The sequence below is a fragment of the Haliaeetus albicilla genome, chromosome 5, assembly GCF_947461875.1.
Source record: "Haliaeetus albicilla chromosome 5, bHalAlb1.1, whole genome shotgun sequence".
NCBI classification, from domain to species: Eukaryota; Metazoa; Chordata; class Aves; order Accipitriformes; family Accipitridae; genus Haliaeetus; species Haliaeetus albicilla.
The window spans coordinates 3,461,106-3,479,841 of NC_091487.1; the positions used below are offsets into that span (position 1 = coordinate 3,461,106).

At 49.6% G+C, this 18,736-nt stretch overlaps 1 protein-coding gene across 1 annotated transcript in view; it reads left to right on the forward strand.

Moving 5' to 3' along the window:
- ATL1 (atlastin GTPase 1) overlaps positions 1 to 18,188 on the forward strand; it is a 33,101-nt gene extending 14,913 nt beyond the window's left edge. Inside the window, exons 6-13 of the mRNA XM_069783036.1 lie at positions 1,026 to 1,082; positions 5,231 to 5,323; positions 6,247 to 6,385; positions 8,366 to 8,493; positions 9,192 to 9,248; positions 10,058 to 10,129; positions 11,159 to 11,590; positions 17,376 to 18,188. Of these exons, the coding sequence (XP_069639137.1) occupies positions 1,026 to 1,082; positions 5,231 to 5,323; positions 6,247 to 6,385; positions 8,366 to 8,493; positions 9,192 to 9,248; positions 10,058 to 10,129; positions 11,159 to 11,590; positions 17,376 to 17,486 (1,089 nt within the window). The 3' untranslated portion in view covers positions 17,487 to 18,188. The remainder of the gene's footprint in view (positions 1 to 1,025; positions 1,083 to 5,230; positions 5,324 to 6,246; positions 6,386 to 8,365; positions 8,494 to 9,191; positions 9,249 to 10,057; positions 10,130 to 11,158; positions 11,591 to 17,375) is intronic.
- Positions 18,189 to 18,736: the final 548 nt, after the last annotated feature.

Consider the following 18,736-nt stretch of genomic DNA (forward strand, 5'->3'; position numbering starts at 1 on the left):
AGGGGCAGTAAAAGTGCTCATTTGACTGAAGTGACGGGGAAGCTGAAGGCAGAGGTTGCACTGTTCACACTGTAGGGCAGGATCTTTGCATCGTTAGAAGAAGCCCAAAGAAATTAGGAACTGGTTTATAAACCTGGGTATTGACATCTGGTGCTGGCTCAATACAAATGACCCCTAAGGGTAATGACTGTTGAAGACAAGCAGCTAATGGGATTTTTGTGGCACAGGTGTCCTGCCCATTTCCTGGTATTACCTCTAGCTTTCTCTTCTGTTTAGGTGATTGATTGATTCATTAGGTAGGTTTTTGCAGGACCTTAAGAAAAAGGAAAGAAAAGCAAAAGTCCAGCTGGAAAAGTCAGCATTTGAAGACTTCTGTACTATTTCAGTCAGTAAATATTTTTAACAATAATGCCCTTTTAACATTGAACTTATCCAATGCAACTCTGATCTTTCACTTTGGATTGTAAGCCATTATTGTTTAACATGTTGACCCATTTCTAGGCATCTGTGAAATACATTATTGTGCCTTCAGTTAGAAATTACAGTCCAGAGAGATTGGAGAGCCTTCAAATCTTGCTGGTAGGCTGATCTTACAGTCTTTGCACAGCGGGGGTTTGCAGGGAAAGTACTTATTTCTGAATTCATTTCCGCTTCTTCCCAGAGTGTTTAAAGAGAGCAGGGCTCCGGCAGTCCCCTGTAGCACGTAAAGTTTCTGGTTGGTAGGAAAGCAACAGTAAGCAGCTGATTTGAGCCGTTTTTCACAGATTTAGCAGCCAAAAATTCTAGACTGAGATCTTTCATGTGAGGTCTCACATAGTGATTGTCTGTAACAGCTCCGTGTGCCTCTCAGATGTGAACCAAAAGCACACAGCCAGCCAGATTCTGTTCCAGCTCTGCAAATGGTCCTGTTAGCCCAGAGTCAACAATTGTCCCTTGCCTCTTGTGCCTGTGTGGCCTACAGCCGTCTGCCCGGCCGTGCAGACTGACGAGCTAACAGTCCTGTTGTTCTCTGCTTCTCTTTCCAGCTTTTCACTGAGTACGGCCGGCTGGCCATGGAGGAGACATTCCTGAAACCTTTCCAGGTGAGTCCGAGGGTCCTGGCCAGCACACGTCCCCTCCGCCGGAGGTGGTGTGGCCCCGAGCCGGTTGGCTTCACCACGAGGTGTCACTGCAGTTTGGAGGACGGGAGGAGATGGAGATGCCTGGGGACTGGCTCAGCTGCGGAAGGAGAGGCTTTGTGCTTCTTTTACCCCCAAAGAGGCTTCCAAATACATCCAACATCCCTCTTTCTTTCCTCTCTGAACCCTTGCCATCCTGAGAGCTCTGCCCTGTCCTGCCAGATATCCTGCTGGGCTTGGAAAGCAGTCAGATTTTGCAGCAGGTTTGTCACGCTGCCTACCCGGGGACTCTGCCCAGCCTTTGCTCTGAGAGATTTGAACCCACCTGCCCGGGAATCCCTGCTCCTGGCAAAATGAAAGGATGAGGATTAGCTCAGGGCTCTTGTGAGTGACAGCAGGGCTGTGGGAAGGCTCGGTTTAAGTGGGGTTTTAACTTCAAATAAGTGACATCTGTTCACCCCGCTGCATCCCAACTTGTGAAAAACTGGCATTCAAAAAAGGGAGAGTGTCGGGCTGACGCCAGCTTGCTCCGGACACCAGATCTGTGAGCAGCTCCAGGGCTGGCAGGATAGTTGGCTATGACAGCCCCTTCCAGTAGGAAAGTGAATATGAACAAAAAGAGACAAAGCAGAAGGTAGGGGGGCAGAAGGTACCCATGACATGGCTGTGGCAGCTCACTAAAGCTCCAGTCCTTTAACAGATTGAGTTGTGATTTTGTATGGCTTTGATTATGGCTGCACCGAATCCTGTGCACCTGGGAGGCTGGGAAGGTGGTTGAACAGGTTTCAAAGCTTTCAGGGGTCTGTGGGACCAGGTGTGAGCCAGGGAGAGGGCCCTAAGGGGATGGAGGGAGCGATGCTGTGAGGTCCCCACACATCCTCATGCTGCAGTGGAGCTGCAGGGCTCATTGCGTGATCAGGCTGGTAAATAGAAGGAAAACACCTTCTGTGGGGCTCTGGCCTTATCCTGTACAAGTTGTTCCTTTAATCAGATGCGCTTTGGCAGTCCCAATGGCTTGGTCCAACTTCCAGCTGGCATCCACAGTAGGTTAGGTGGTAGCTGGATGGGGGTTTGTGAGCTTCCCGAAGTGGAAAACAACAGAGAGCAAAACATGCTGTAAAAATGCAAATAGCAATTGGGAATGGGTTACAGCTATTTTACTTTTGCCTTCCAACATAAAAAGCGAATTGCCGTCCTCACCACCATCCTCGAAGGCCTAAGGGGTTTATAGGGTGTCTGTGGTCAGGAAGTGGAAATAAAATTAAAAGGTTAAAAAATACAACAAATGGACAAATTGAGATTTTGGGGAGCTTTGAGGATATATCGGATGCTGGCATGGGCAGATGACTGATGAACAATGTTAGAAAGCTACCAGTAGAAACACACTACTTGTAGTAGCAAGCGCTAGGAGAAAATTGTAACATGGTACAGAAAAAAGCCAGACGTTAAATAAATATTTCTATTCCTTATTTAAAAACTATCAGGATAATGTAGCCAAATATTTCAGTGAAAGTGAAATACTTCCTACTCCATCAGTAAAAAGGAGGCTGTAAGGGGAAACTTTTAAATATGCTTAAGTCATTAGGACTGGATAATAGGCTCTGATTTTACCAAAGACTGTAATCGCTGTCAAGACGCACAGTTTTGTGGATAGCAAGCCTTGTCAAACAATCCCATTATCAATTTTTAAAACACCAAGAGTTCAGTTGATAAAGGTAACTATCACCATGATATATTGCCTTCTGTAAGCCTTATCTCCCTATGATGCTGATTAAAAGCAAATGAACAACATACCAAGTCAGCATTGTCTGTTTTAATCCATTGTAAATGGATTAAAAACTCATTAACTGATAGATGACAGAGCACGCTGAACTAATTTTAACAGGGAATCATCATCCTTCAGAAGTGTTTCCTCCGGGCTCCCCCCAGGATGTCTCTTGATTCACTGTCATCTTCATTAATGATCTGGGGAAAAATACCAAATGACACCCTTGCGAATGATGATAAAATTTGGTGGAAGGATTGATGGCGATGTGGCCAGGTGAGCAATGGAGATCTCCTTTCCACATCATAAAATGGGCTTGTTCCTACAAAGCACATTTTTAAAGACAACCAAGCGTTTTGATTAGGAAGCAGGAGAAGGGCAATGGTAAATAAACTGCTTTTCCAGTGGGGAGGATGAAGCAGTGTGTAGCTCAGTGACTGCAGCTGAGGCTGGACAAAGTCAGACTAGGAACGAGGAGCACACTGTTAATGAAGGAGCAATTTAATGGTTAGGGTGGCTTAACGAGAGATGGAAAGGCTTCTCTGGTAGCTGCAGGCTTTAAACCAAGACAGCTGTCTTTGCAGAAGAGAGTCTATAGCTTGAGTTTCTTGGGTGAGGTTCCAGGCCTGTAAGTCAAACAAGCTGAACTTCTTTTGTCCTTAAAATACACAAATCTGTAAAGGAGGCTCTGGAAAACGACTCCTATAGGAAAATGCTGCCAAGCAGGGAGTGCAGAGAAAGTGTCGATAGCGAGGCAGTTGTGTTGATCTTGCTGGAAGGGAAGTAATACTTGGCAGTGGAAAATTATCATTTCCCTTCGGCTCCCTCCTCTCCACAGTGTATCCTCAGACTTGCACTGAAGCGTAACCGCCTGCGCTGCCCGATGAGCCCTCAGTCCTGGCTGTGACACTGGTCCTGGCCGTGATGCCTTAGCAAAGGTTGTCCGTGGTGCCTGGCAGTTTGCTGGGCTGGAGGGGCTGAGGGTGGCTATGAGGCATGGTAAAGACAGCATGTCTGAAACAGTTTTGCTTAAGAAAAAAGAAGATAATGCCAGAGTCAAACAGTGCAAAGCATGTATAATGTGTTTGTGGGAAAGTCCTAAACATGGACACGTCTCCTAAGCATCTCATGGTCTTAGAACAGTGTGTCCTGAAACAGCTAACTGGGTGCAGTTGGTGTGGCTTGTCATGCAGTTAGGAATGGACAACTTACTCTTCTCTTTCTTTTTTTAACCTTTCCTGATGTTTTATGGGAGAGAAATAAGAAGGGGAAATATTTTTCCCTCCCTCCACTAAATCTTTGTTCTAAACATAGACAATTTTTAGGGAAATTCCAATTAAATGGATTCCACTTGCTGACCTGCTTATTCATGTGCATGAGAGGAACCCTGGCATCCTTGCCAGGCCCTCCTGGGCTTTAGCATTCAGGGCTTCCCCCTCCAAACCATGTATTTGTACATGGGATGTAGGTCCCTTGCACAGATGAGACACTGGAGACAGGATTTTCTTCTGAAAACTTTTTTTTTTTTTTTAAGATTAAAGGTTGACCGTACTGGTATTTATTTATTTATTGCATAGGAGCTTTGAATGCCTCAGTAAAGATTACAAAAGCCAGTGATTTCTTATTCACCCTCGTTATCCTGCATCTGCTTCTCATTAAAAGTCTGTCTGGAAGGCTGCCCGGTGAAAAATGCTGAAAAAATGAGCCTGTAAAATTCCCATAGGATGGAACTAAATGTGGCTGGAATTAAGGATCTCATTGCCTTTTGTCCTCGTTAGCAAAAATCTCTTTCTTGTTTTGCAGTTTAAATGATTGACGCTATTCTTCAAGCTAGGGAATCAAACTGCCACCCAGAAAACCCGTACAGCAGTCCTGGGTTTGCTCCCTCCTTCCCTTTGTAGGATGCAGCCACACGTGCAGCAAGTCTGCACGATCTCAGCACCGTGCTGGGGTGGCCCTGCACAGAGGGGTGTTTCCACCAGTAAAAGCATGAGATGCTACTGGAGCTGGGCAGAGACTTGGGGCCAGGTCTTGTTGTGGCACGAGGGTGGGGGTGACGGTGCTGGGGGGGGTCCTGCCACCGCTTTGGGCTCCGATGGCTGAGCATGATCAGCTGCTGCGAGTGGTGGCAGTGGGGAAGGAGGCCCTGAACTCCCTTGTGAACCCCTTTTTGATAAGGTACAGCAGAGTTGCACGTCTCATGTAGCCACTCCTGGTCCTGCGATTAGCAGCAAACAACAGAGCAATGCTCTTGAAAGATGAGTTTTTCCAAGCAGGAGCAGCTGGTAACTTTGACTCAGTAGCACTGTATGGCACTGACCCTGTTGTGTTTGTCTCCGTTTTCTAGTCCCTTATATTCCTTGTTCGTGACTGGAGCTTCCCGTATGAATTTTCCTATGGATCTGATGGTGGTGCAAGATTTCTGGAGAAGCGGCTGAAGGTGTGTTCTTTCTGATCTGGGTTTATTTAATGAGCAGTGCTAGCCTGGGGGTATGCTCATGGGTGATGGAGAGTGAAGAGGCAAATCTGGTTTGTGACCCAGGGATGATACACTGCCATCACCTGCATGGATGGAGAGCACACAGAGCAGGAGGGTGAGACTTTGGTCTGGGGGACAACCAGCTCTGGAGAGTGTAATCCTGGGCAGGGAGCAGGGAATGGGGTGCAGAGCACCAGCACCAGTGAGGGTTCAGCTGCATGGCCACAGCGCTGGCTGTTAGGTGTGAGCTGCAGTGTACAGAGATGCTGGTTATGGTCACACTTACCCAGTGGCTTAAAATCACAGAAGAGGCATTTTAGGAGGCTGAATTTCCTTGCCACGTTCAGTGGAGGGCTGAGGCTTCTGACCAAGCCCAGGCTCACTGGGGCTCTCTTGCTGGGAGCAGCTGGGAGAGACGTTAACGATGGGAGTCAGCAGATTCCCTAGAGACTAGGAACGATGTTTTAGTAATAGGTAGTTGTACAGTAAAACTGATGGGCGAGGGCTCCACTGGGATTAATCAGGAAATGCATGGGTGATTTGGTAGTGGAGAGACCTAATTAAATGCAAGACAAGAAAAGGCCCTAGTGGGAAATCCCAAATGTTTTTGTATTCCAATCATACACACACATGCACATTTTCCAAATGATAATAACATGCCCCAGGGTATGTGGTCAGAAATACGCTAGTTCCTTGGTTGCTGGGAGAGCCTTGTCTTTCTCCTCATGTGGCATACCCCTACGGGATGTCCTTCTTTGTCGCTTTTTGCTGCTGTAAGCAGTCGCAGTGCAGAGTATCCCATGCTCCTGCCAGTACCACTGGCCCAGCGTTACCGGTGTCCCCATCAGAAGGAAACCCCCCGACCCCAAACTGGTCTCTCGCAGGTCTCGGGAAATCAGCATGAAGAGCTGCAGAACGTCAGAAAGCACATCCATTCTTGCTTCACCAAAATCTCCTGCTTCCTCTTACCTCACCCGGGCCTGAAAGTTGCCACCAACCCTAATTTTGATGGAAAACTGAAAGGTATGAAGGCAAAGGTCTGGTTTTTAAGTGGATAGCTTAGATGCCCTGGCAGACTGTCCCGCTGGTTCCTGAAACCTCTGTAAGTATTTTCCATGACAAAACTGGGAGAGAGGTTGGATCCTCCTCCCAACGATGTACATGTGCTCGGCCCATTCTTTTGAGTCCAGCAGCTGCCTGTTCATTGCCAGATGCTGTTAGCTTAGGACAGAGGTGGAGGCCAAAAAGGTGTGGGAGGCTGAAAAGGTCTCAGAGCCGCTGGCAATAAGCACTGTCAGGACAGAGGGCTGATAGGCAACCAGGAAAGGGCAGGGCTGAGATAGGAAATTTATGGACACGGTGTTAAGCCTGCAATTAACTCCTGTGCCTCACTTGCAATTCAGCACAGATGCAGAGCGGTGCAGACTGCTTGCTGCGAGGCAGGCTGATGCTTGTGGAGGGTGGAAGGCGGGTTGCATGTGCTCTCAAGGGAACTTTATTTCACTTCGAAAAACTTTCCAAGGAATATATAATCTTCCTGACTTATCTGATCAGTGGTTTCCCTACAGGGCAGACTTAGTTCAACAGGTAAAAAAAAAAAGAGGAAGGAACAAAAGCCGTGGTAAGATTCTCCACCCTGAAAGGAGCCACATGCTGTGGATTTTTTTAGTTGTTTGTTGTGAACCAAGCGCTTACCAGCATTGCTGTTTGCAGGCTGCTTGCAATCTTAGCAATAGAGAAAGTGGCCCATTAGTCACTTAATTTCTTTCTGTCTGCTAATTTATTTTACTTTTTCTCTGGTTTTGTCTGGCTAGTGATCAGACTTGTTCTTCTGGCAAACTCCATGCTAACCGGCAAGCAGGACAGTGAGGCAGTGGGGGGGGAGGCGCACTGGTGGAAGCTGAGCTGATCTCTGTTAGTTCCCCCCTTAATTTCAGCTGCTGAGTAGTATTGAACAACTGGTGTGTGCAGAACTCGCACAGGGGTTGTCAGTGGCTTCTTGACACCATTTTTGTTGTTCCCTCAGAGCTGTATGCAGCTTTTTGTGCTCTGATGGAAGAAATGTGGAGAAACTTCCCCTCTCTCCTTATGTTCCAAATGCCTGGATAGTGCATTGTTTTTTCTGTCTCCAGCCTCATACGGTTTAGTTTAAATGGCAATAAATGGATGTCAGACACTATGAAGCCATAAGAATGACTGTTAGGAGATAGTCTGCCTCTGTTGAAGTGACACAAGCAGCCCATGGACCCCTCAAACAGCTCCCTGTGCCAGCTCTGTGCTTTGGCAAAGGGGATGGGCTGGTAGGAGCAGAGATTGTGCCCGTTCCTGGTACCCACACCAAGGGGTGTCTGATGGTGCAATGTAAATGCATAGTCACTTGCAGGAGTCCTTAGTGTATATGTACCAAGCACCTAATTGTGTGCAAAAGCTTTAAAATGCTTTGCAATGAGAATTTCACATATGGGTTCATAGATGACCAAGAACTCAACACAGGAAATCTTACCTGCTGGCACAGGAGGTGGCAGGGATGAGAGCCAGAGAGCCTAAGCCCTGGCAGAAGATTTCCACTACAGGTGCCGTGGAGCAGGGCAAAGGGAAGAAGGCACAGCATGTGTCCGTGCCCTATACACTAAATACCATGATTTGCAAAGAGTGTATGTGTCTAGGCAAGAAGATGCTGCTCTCTGGCTATCAGCGTTGCGTGGACATCACCAATGTCATCAGCAAAAGCAGTTTTTTTCCCCATGCGGTCACATTTGTGTTTGCACAAGTATTTTTGAGACCATGAAGCTGGTTTGTGGATATATGCGCAGCTGTATATTCGGTCCGTGGGTTAAGTAACAACTTAACTAGGGCCACAATCATTTCTGAGCGCACACATTACTAAATTATAGGGTGTCTGAGTCTCTGGCTTGACTCTCCTGCTTTTGTTTCATGTTGGCGCACACTGAAGCACAAGTCTGATGTGGGGCTGGTACTGACGACATTGGGTTTTGTTTCCAGAAATAGATGATGAGTTCATAAAGAACTTGAAGATTTTGATTCCTTGGCTGCTTAGTCCTGAGAGCCTGGATATTAAGGAGATCAATGGAAACCATATCACCTGTCGAGGCCTTGTGGAGTATTTTAAGGTATTGGCTTATTTAAGAGAAAGTGGGCTTATTCATCTGTGGCATACTTGCACTTTTGCTGTAATTAAAGGGGAAAGCAGCAGCAGGCAGGCCAGCATTTGATGGCTGGAGGAAATGTTCTTGGACTAGCTAACAGTCCTGACTCCCATTGCTGCAGAAAGCAAACACCTTATGGTTGTGTATTTGAATTTGACCACGCAGTAAGCCCAAGAAGTGGGCAGGGCTGTTTTCTTCTCCTGGAGGATTGAGGTCCAGAGGGAGGTAGACTGAGGACCATATTCCTACTGCCTTTGGATAAAGCTGATTTTTGTTGTCATGACTACTGAGACATTTTAATGCAAGACTTCAGTGAGTAATTCTCACCACCTACTCTCCAGGGCTACCTGACTCTGGCTCCTTCTCCTTCAGTGAAGGGTAGAGGTAGGTGCAAATCCGATAGTATAGATACTTAGTGTAAGTGGTGGAGTGAGACCCTTGAGTCACTGACCCAGGCCACCCAAGGAGTCGATCTCGAGCCATGTTATGTAGCATTTTCTGACAGAGCATCCCCTGCCGAAGCCACCTTGTGCCAGGAACGTCCTCCTCTTCTGTGCTTTTAACATCCTGTTAAAGCTGCGTCTGGTACTGGGTGGGGGTGTTTGTGTTGCTCATGTATGATGTATTCAATGTGATTTCATATTCTGTGCACTGTTTTGCAGGCATACATAAAGATCTACCAAGGGGAAGAATTGCCACACCCAAAGTCGATGCTGCAGGTACGTGAGTGTGAGCTGTGAGCCGGTGAGCATTCATGCACTGTAATTGCCATTGATTTCCAGTTAATTGTCAGAGGCATCCAGCTAGTGCAGCACATTGGGTCTTCTGTGATTTTATTTCAAATGCCTTAGTGTAACAACCCAAGAAATAGCCCTTTTGGAAGTATCTGGCAGTCACAAGTCTGATACGGCTTAGCAATTGCGGTAGCACGGCTCGTGCACCTTGGCCGAACTGTGGTGACTCGCTGTCTGTGCAGACGGCGTCAGCCAGCTTAGCTGAAATTGTTCCCCCGCAGGTAAATGGCATCGTCTTTGGCTGCGGTGGGGCCACACACGGAGGTGACGTGGCCCCCGCACACGGGCAGCGGCTGCTGGGCTGCAGCTCTGCTCTCTGAGCCAGACGGCTTTGCGGGAGGTTGGAGCTCTAGATGTTTACATATGACTGAGCCTTTTATCTGTTTTCTTGCTGTTTCCCGCAGCCAAAGCCAAAGTTTTCATTGGTCTGGCTCGGAGGGTAGGAGTCCTTTCTTCATGCAGGCTTTTGCCTGGGGGACTGAGGAGACTGGATGTGTAAATATGGGACAATCTTATTTGGCGTTGGTCAGAGCCTGGGGAAAGTACACTTGGCTAAGACAAGGGAGCTGTTTAATTCTGTACGTGTGCACCAGGGTACTGTGCACATGTCCTGGCCGTGTACATGTGTGGACCTTGGGTAGCCAGGCAGCCAGTGGCTGCTAATCTCTGCAATAACGCTTTTTAACCCTGTCTTTCTGCAGCTAAGCTTTGTACCCCTTTTGCCCTTCTTGCAGGCCACAGCAGAAGCCAACAATTTAGCAGCAGTTGCCACTGCCAAAGACACTTACAGCAGGAGAATGGAAGAGGTAGGTCGTGCTGAGCGTGTTGTTTCACAGCGCTTATGTCTCCTGGCTCTCCTGTCCTTCTGGGGGAACCTCCCTGCCTGGGTTCCTGGTAGAAAACGTCCTGCATGGACTTGATCAGGACTGGTTACAGTGCTGCATGTTCAGGGTCCCGAAGAGGGTCTCTCCTATGTTCACGGTGGAAAAGGGGCTTTCTCAGAGGCTGGAGGAGAGCAATGTCCGGTCAGGGTATCATGACAGGACAGGGCAGGGTGATTGACAAATGGTCACTGTTTCATCCGATGGCAGCTTTTTGCAGACCATGTGGCCTCTGCTGAATTTGCATCCTCTTCCCAGCATTCCCTAGCGTGGGTAGATGCAACCCAAAATGTGATCTAGAGGAGTGGCAGTGCTCCGTGACCATGCAACCTGTTCTGTGGCTGGTGCTAATTAGGGGATAAAGTCATTATAACTGGCTTTTCACCTATGCCCTGCCCTGTCAGCCCATCTCTCAGCTCTGGTGAGGGGATGGTTGTGATGTTTGAAGGTGAAGCTCAGACCCCAGACTGTCTGCAGCCACTTCCAGGCCCCCACTCTGTTCATCAATATTGGAGATCGCTGCCGATTGGCAGGAAAGGGGTGCGGAGCTGTGTGGCCAAATCATCTGTGGACTGCCCTGAGCCTTAAAACTCACATGTCCATACTCAGAAGCAGAAGGAAAATGCCACGGAGTTTCCAGCACTAAAAAACGCTGGGGTTCAGGGTCCTGCTGGTCAGTGTAGCTCAGCTGTCAGTGTTGGCTGAGATCCTGGCTTGGGCTGTGAGGCAATCAAGTAGGGGAGCTGTGGGATGCAGCTTCCCAGTGCAGACACCCGCTGCTCCGTTTTAACCTGCACCTTGCAGAGTTAAAGTCATGGAGGTCTTCCTGCAGGATCTAGTGGTCTGTGCCAAACAGGAGCCTGTAGAGCCCTCATTCCAGTGGTTTGCATGCCAGAGCACAGGAGCTGTGGGTGCTGAGGTTTGTGGAGTGATTGGACTGTGTTTTCCACGCAGGTCTGTGGTGGGGACAAGCCCTTCCTTGCACCTAGTGACCTCCAGACCAAGCACATGGAGCTGAAGGAGGAGGCTGTGAAGCTGTTTCGTGGGGTGAAGAAGATGGGTGGGGAGGAGTTCAGCCGTCGCTACCTCCAGCAGCTGGAGAACGAGATAGATGAGCTCTACATCCAGTACATCAAGCACAATGACAGCAAGAATATCTTCCACGCCGCCCGCACCCCCGCCACGCTCTTTGTGGTCATCTTCATCACTTATGTGATAGCTGGAGTGACCGGCTTCATTGGCTTGGACATCATAGCCAGTCTGTGCAACATGATCATGGGCTTGACACTTATCACACTGTGTACCTGGGCATATATCAGATACTCTGGGGAGTACAGAGAACTGGGCGCAGTAATAGACCAAGTGGCCGCAGCGTTATGGGACCAGGTAGGATAAAGAGCTTTTGATTTAAAACAAACAAACAAACAAAAAAAACCCACCGAGTTCTTAAGTGTTGAGTTTCCTGAGGCTTTTCTTTCCCTTTGAAATGGCTTTTGCGTTTAGGGTTGTTAGATGCTCTGGCTGGGCCTGCCTGGACAGATCCAGCTGCTTGAGCTGGTTGTGCTATGATCAGTGGGGGAAGACCTGTGCCCTGTCTTCTTCAGACAGCAGGACAATGAGTTTTAATCCATGGCTTAGACCTAGATGGGGAAAGCAGGGACAGAGGAAATAATAGTTTCAGATCAGTTTGTGGAGTTGATTGTAAGGGGGAGACATCTTAGGGGCTGGAGATGGGCCTGGGTAGCACTGCCCTGTGGTTGTAGCCCAGGTAGACGGTACAAGATGGGTCAGAGAGCAGGAGCGAACAGCAAGGCTGGAGCTGCATACCAACCCACCCCTTCCCCTGCTCGAGCCTGAGCCTTTGAATCCTGCCCAGTGTGAAAGACAAGCCATGTAGATCCAGGCTGGGGATGAGAAAACTCACAGCGAGCTATTTTGTTCTGCCTTTTTTTTCCCTTCTTGTCTTACCCATCATCAAATGCTAGTTTGTGGAGCCTCAGACCTTGTGGGAATGGAGCAGCTTTGCCTACAGTCCCACTGGGGAGGTGTTCTCAGAGCTGGGGTGTGTGCTTTTTGCGTGCATGTCTGTGTATGTCAAAAAGAAAGACCCATATCTCTCCCCTGGTTCAGAGCAGGGATTTTGGCTCTCCCCAGGTCTGCCGGAGACTGAGGCCAGGTCTCGGCTCTGCCTGTTTTGGCACTGGGCCCCGCTTTCCTGTTACAGCCGCAGCTGTGCTGGGTCAGTTGGTCTCACCCGCTCTTTTTCGATTTCTTCTTTTTTCCAAACAACATGGGAAAGTCTTGGTTGGGCCCCGATGTCAAAGAGAACACCTCTAAAACCTTAAAAATGGTCATAGTGAGAAATCACTCCCCTGTGCCCTCCTGCGTTGCTCTGCCTGCTTTCCAAGCGGTGCCGTTTCAGCGCCCAGCCCCGACAGAGTTATCTCACAGCCCACGGCCACAGTATTTTTAATACTTGCTCTTTCCTGTTTCCCCTTCTGCAGCAGCCCTTTCCTCTCCCCATTGCAGAGCTGCCAGGGAAAGCCCGGACCCTGCAGGCTCCTGCTGACCCCCTTCGCCCCAGCCAGGGGAGCAGCCCACCGGAACGCAGCTGTGGCTGCGGGCCCATGTGCCGAAATAACATTTAAAGGGCTGCAGTGGCCTCCTGCTCTTCCCGTGGCAGAGCCATGGTGAGGTCATTGTTTGCTCGGCCCCCAGAAGCCACCAGCTGCAGTCGTGGGTTTTATTTCTGTAGCGCTCCAAGGCTCAACAACTTTACCTGCTCCTTCCCTGCTTTTTATCCATCAGTGAGGTTTTGATTGAGAGTGAGCACATTTGCCTGCTTCCCGTTGCTGTGCAGAGCTGGGGCTAAACATGCAGCTTTGGGAGAAAAAAATTGAAGCATTTATTATTCAGTTCCTTCACTGCAGAGGTGGGTAGTAGTGTTGCTTAGCTGAGCTGCCTTTAAAATAAGGCGAATTGGAGAGGCAGGGCATCGCCTGTGTCCCAGGTGGGTTCATCCTGGCTGTCCTGTCCTCAGCAGCCTGAGCATCCACAGTAAACCCCCCTGCGGTGCGGTCAGTGCCTGTGCGATGGCTCTTTGCTTGGGGACATTTCACGGGTGCCTTTGGGATATGCTGGTGTGTTTAAGCCCAACATTTGCCCATCCCTGTGCAGGAGTCAGTGGGGTTTTTAAGCAAGAACAGGACACAGCCAGCAGGAAGCCAGAAACGCTGCCCATTTGCAACTTGCCCAGCTGGGGAAAAATAAAGAGGTTAAAGTGCCTGCAGCTGCTCCCTGGTGCCTGGCTGGCCTCCGCGGGCTGTGCGGCATGGCTTTCCAACTGGAGGGAAAGTTCTCCCGAAAAAGAGTTGTGCAGAAGGGTGGTGCTGGCCCAGCGTGGCTGGCAGTGTCTCAGCAGCTCTGCTGCAGGCACCGGGGCTTGGGCAGCATGACTCTGCCCGCCACGATACGCCAGGCTGGTGCCCGAGTGCCCCAGGTGGGTTCAAAGCCTTCGTGGCTCTGTCCCACGCAAGCCCTCGGTGTCCCGTGGCAGCGGGACCAGCTGCAGGAGGGGTGGCCAAGAGCTGTGAGGGGTCCTGCAAGAAGGGCAGCCCGTGCACGGTGAGCCCCCCTGGGAATACACGGCCACAGTGGCACCAGCAAGTGGCTGTGGCCAGGAGCGTGAGCACCGTGTGCTCCCATGGATGTGCATGATACACAGAGATGCCTTTTTTTTTTTTTCTTTCTCCCCCCCTTTTTCTTCCCAATGCCTCTCCCCAGGGAAGCACAAACGAGGTAAGTGGCTCTTGTTCTCCGCATGCGACACCGCTCGGCTCCCACGGGCTGTGGGCTCGCGGGGAAAAGCGTCAGACCCAGATGGCCGTTCCAAGCCACGTCACTGCCTTTGGGCTTGTGGGGGACGGGGGGGGCTGCGAGGGCTCTGGGCAGCGGTGGCATCCTGGCCTTGCACCGGGGCACTCGCTGGCGGCTGGGCTCTGGTTGTTCCCTGTGATCCAGATGCCTGGGGAAGGGGGTTAAACATGGGTGCTGTGCTCCAGGCGGTGCTGGAAGCCAAGTGGGGGAGAGATTTGGGTGGGGAGTGCGTTTGTTATGATGGGGACTTTTCATCTTTCTCCCATCAGTTCTGTTTGGGGATTTTCCTGTTGTGCCGAGAGGTCAAACCAAAACACCAGTTTGTTTTGTAGCACAAACCGTGCAGGCGTCGTGCAGGCAGGGCTCCTGCCCCAGCAGCTGAGGAGCCCCCATACTTGGTGAGGCCCCTCTGTGCTGCTGGAAGTGCCGCATATTGTGTTTTGGGCCAAAAAACCCCCCCATACCGGATCGAGTAAGCCAAATGCAGAGCCTGGGAGGCGTCGTTTATCTCCCCAGCCTCTTCCTGGGGCAGCACACCCAGTACAGCCCCTCTCACCCTGCTTGGCAGGGGAACTGCTCCAAGGGGAGCCGGTCCCTGCCCAGCACTCGGGGTGCAGCCCCGCAGGGAAACCTGGGTCGACAACCATCAGCAGTCCTCGTATGCCGGGCTCCTTCTTGCTCCGCTTGCCTGGTACCACAGCGGCACAACGCTGAGCTGCTTGCCAGGCGTGCGCCGAGGGCGATTGGAACCTTGTTTAGGCAAAACCTCGTCAGCATCTAATTAAAACAAAAAAAGGCATCCTTACTAGTTTGTATTAATGCGCAGGTATGTTAATCCAGTGTTGCAGCCAGGTGCCACCCCGGTCTGGCCGAGGTGTGTGACAGAAGACATCTCTATTATCGTGTCACCAAAGCCTGACAGCTCCGTCTGTCAGTGTCAACACACTTTTCAGCCACTGAGTTATTTGGGGAGTTCCTCTTAAAAGAAAGGTAGAGCAGCTCTCACAGATCCAAAAGGCCATTTAAAAAAAAAAAAAAGTTAAAAATCAACCTGTTCTTTCCCCCAGCAGCCAGCCCATGCTGGCTGTTTTGGTACCTCCCTGTGCCACAAATGCTGAGCAGCTAAAAGCTTTCTGACCTCTGCGTCCGTGGGCTTTGCTCTGGCTTGTGCAACAGCAAGAGGAAGACCACGGTCTTTGCTATTGATGAGCTCTTGGACACATCCTGTCAAGTAAAAATTAGCTCTGTGAGACTGGTTTGGTATGGAAAAAAAGCCTAAAATAGCACAAAATGCTGCAAGGTCGCTTTTGTAGGATTTGAAGGTGTATTTTCAAGAAAGAAACCCAGAGAAGCTGCATGAAGTCTCTTCCACCAGTCCACTACATTCCCAAACCACTTGCACGCAAAGCCCACCTCTTGTTTCCTATGGCCTGTTTGGGATGTGGTCAGCATCGCCTTAAACACATTCTCACCTTCACCCTCATCCTTGCTGCGGCTTCAGCCTCGCTTGCTTCATTCAACACCCCTGCGCACACGAGGAACACATCACCCTGTGAGCGTGCGGGTTCCTGCTGGTCGTCTGCCTCTTCCCACCCCATCCTAAATTAATCCTGGCTCACCGACAGTCTTCAGGGCCCCAGCAGGAGCTGGTGGGTTTTTGGTTGTGTTGGTTTTGGTTTGTTTTTTTTTTTTCCCCAATGACAAGTTCATTTGAATGGAACTGTCAGAGCCATGACAGCTGGTCACGCCGAGTCCTCTGCAGCCAGTCCCGTATCTTGGCATCTCCTGTGCCATTTGCACGCGGTATAGAGCCCATCGCGGGATGGGGGACAGGGTGGTGGTACTTGTCTGTCACCAACCCTCGGGATCAGCGCCTTGTCTCAGCCCGGTGACTGCTCTGACTTTAGTTCTGTACGGGAAACGCAGCCCACATCCACACTGACTTTGACCGTGCACCAGTATGGGTACAGCAGCCACTCCTGCCTGGGCTGACCCCAGTGTTTAGCTGTCACCCTCGGAACCTCCGTGAAGACAATTCTGCGGCCAGCAGCCTGCTCACGCTGATGCTCTGCTGAAAGAGGGGGTACACACATTTATTAAACTGTGGTGCTGCTGTTAGCGAAGGACCGGCTTTTCTGTCAGCCAGGAAAATACACTTGGATATAAACAGAAAATGGTAAAATTAGAAGGAAAAAAAAAATAAAAAATCTGCATTCATCTGCAGAAAAATGATCTAGACAAACCAAGAACCCATTACATAGCAAAGCCCTCTGCATGACGCAATATGTATCTGCCTGGTGGGGGTAAACCAAAATGCTGAGGATGCAGGAATTCAACCTCCATGCATGAAAAAGCAGCCCTGCAGAGAAGGACTTGGGGGGGTGTCAGTTGACGAGAAGCTCAACATGACCCAGCAATGTGTGTTTGCAGCCCAGAAAGCCAACTGTATCCTGGGCTGCATCCAAAGCAGCGTCACCAGCAGGTTGAGGGAGGGGATTCTGCTCCTCTACTCCGCTCTGGTGAGACCCCACCTGCAGTACTGCGTCCAGCTCTGGGGTCCCCAACGTAAGAAGGACAGGGACCTGTTGGAGCAAGTCCAGACGAGGGCCACAAAGATGATCAGAGGGCTGGAGCACCTCTCCTGTGAAGACAGGCTGAGAGAGTTGGGGTTGTTCAGCCTGGAGAAGAGAAGGCTCCAGGGAGACCTTATAGCAGCCTGCCAGTACCTAAAGGAAAGCTGGGGAGGGACTTTTTACAGGGGCATGTAGGGATAGGACATGGGTTAATGGCTTTAAACTGAAGGAGGGTAGATTTAGATTAGATGTAAGGAAGAAGTTCTTCACTGTGAGGGTGGTGAGGCACTGGAACAGGTTTCCCAGGGAAACTGTGGATGCCCCATCCCTGGGAGTGTTCAAGGCCAGGTTGGATGGGACTTTGAGCAACCTGGTCTAGTGGAACTAGATGATCTTTAAGGTCCCTTCCAACCCAAACCATTCTATGATTCTGTGAAACTCATAGAAAAATAAAAGTCCCTTACTCATACTCCAGGTAGTCCTTGATTTAATACAACTCAAGGAGGCTCCTCCCATAGCTGAGACATTTGAAAAATTAGCGAACTAGTGATCTTTATTCTTCTCCCTGTTGGACGCTTGACACAATCAAGAGTTGGTGCACAAAACAAACCGCACGCCGCGACTGGTTTGAACCTGCCGCTGCAGCATGAACGCAAAAGCGCAGACCGTACGCGTCTCGCACGCAGCGGGGCTGAGGATGTAACCATCTTCTCTTTTTCCAGGCTTTGTACAAACTGTACAGCGCAGCAGCGACTCACAGACATTTGTACCACCATGCCTTCCCTGCACAGAAAGCAGAACCCGCCGAGGGCTCGGAGAGGAAGAAGGTGTAAGCCAGGCGCGTTGCCGTTGATGCATGAACGTCTCGTCCTTGGTTCAACACTCTCATCCTCGTACCCATCACAAGCTCCTGCCATGAAACAGGGAGAGCGGAGAACAAGTCGCGTGTAAGGTGGTTCGGTGTGTTCGTTCGACAACACGGTGTTTGACGGGAAGATGTCAGCATGTTTTTCGTTTTGTTAATATGTACATATTGGTACTGCCGCAACTACAAAGTGCTTTTAATTTGTAATAGCCAGCATACTTCCCAGCTAATTTATGAAGCCTTATTTTCCCCTTCTTAATTAGTTATGAAGTCACTGAAGGAATCATAATTTACACAATACTGCAACTAAAAATCTTCCAGACTTTAGCATTATTCAAAAGCCAACTTATTTTCAGATACTTGAACAAGTTATAACATGTAACCAAGTTTTTTCTTCAATTAACTATTTAATTACATAAACACAATTAAAAATGTATTAACTTGCTTTATCAGAAACTGTAAGGGCACTTCTGCTATGGTATGTTAACGACCTTGTACGGAAAGTGTACTTTTCTGTTCGTAACCGATGCACAAAGTATCACTTTGTATATGTATTGGAGAAAGTTTCACTGTATTTCTGTATATATATTCATTATAGTGCATAGAAAGTGTGTTCAACAGTTCTATTCTTTTATCGTCAGAACTATTAAAGTTTGCTTTCGGTTCCTAAGAGGCTGGTTATCCAGGAAGCAGTTATTGACTCATGGGGTGAGAGCTTCTCCTCTTGGGTTTTTTTACATTCTTGGTTTCCTTTGGGCCTTCAGAATTGGTGTTTTAATGGTAAGTTGCTATTTTGAAAATAACTCAGACCCCTCCTCTGCCCCCGTGTGCCCTGGGAGGTGCTTCTGTCACTAATAAGGTAAAGCCAGGTTTTACAAGCCTTAGGCAAAATAAAATCTCCAGCTTTTAACAGCGGAGGAGAAGCTTGTTAAGCGAAGGAAGGCTCTTCGCTGAGGTCCACAGCCCTCTCGAGGGACAGCACCGGGTACGACCACCCCACTCATCTTGCTGTCCTGGTTTGCAGAACAGACACGTTTTACGGTACAGCAGCTGACGCCTGGGGCTAAGCTGTAACCGCTTCTGGCAGTCACGGGGAGTCGGCGCAGCGCGCTCGCTGGCTTTTACAGAGAACGGTCCCAACCCCAACAGCAGCTTTACTGCACCTGGGCCTGGCGCAGGCCGGGGCAGCAGGAACGCTCCCTCCTCGCTGCGGGCCCT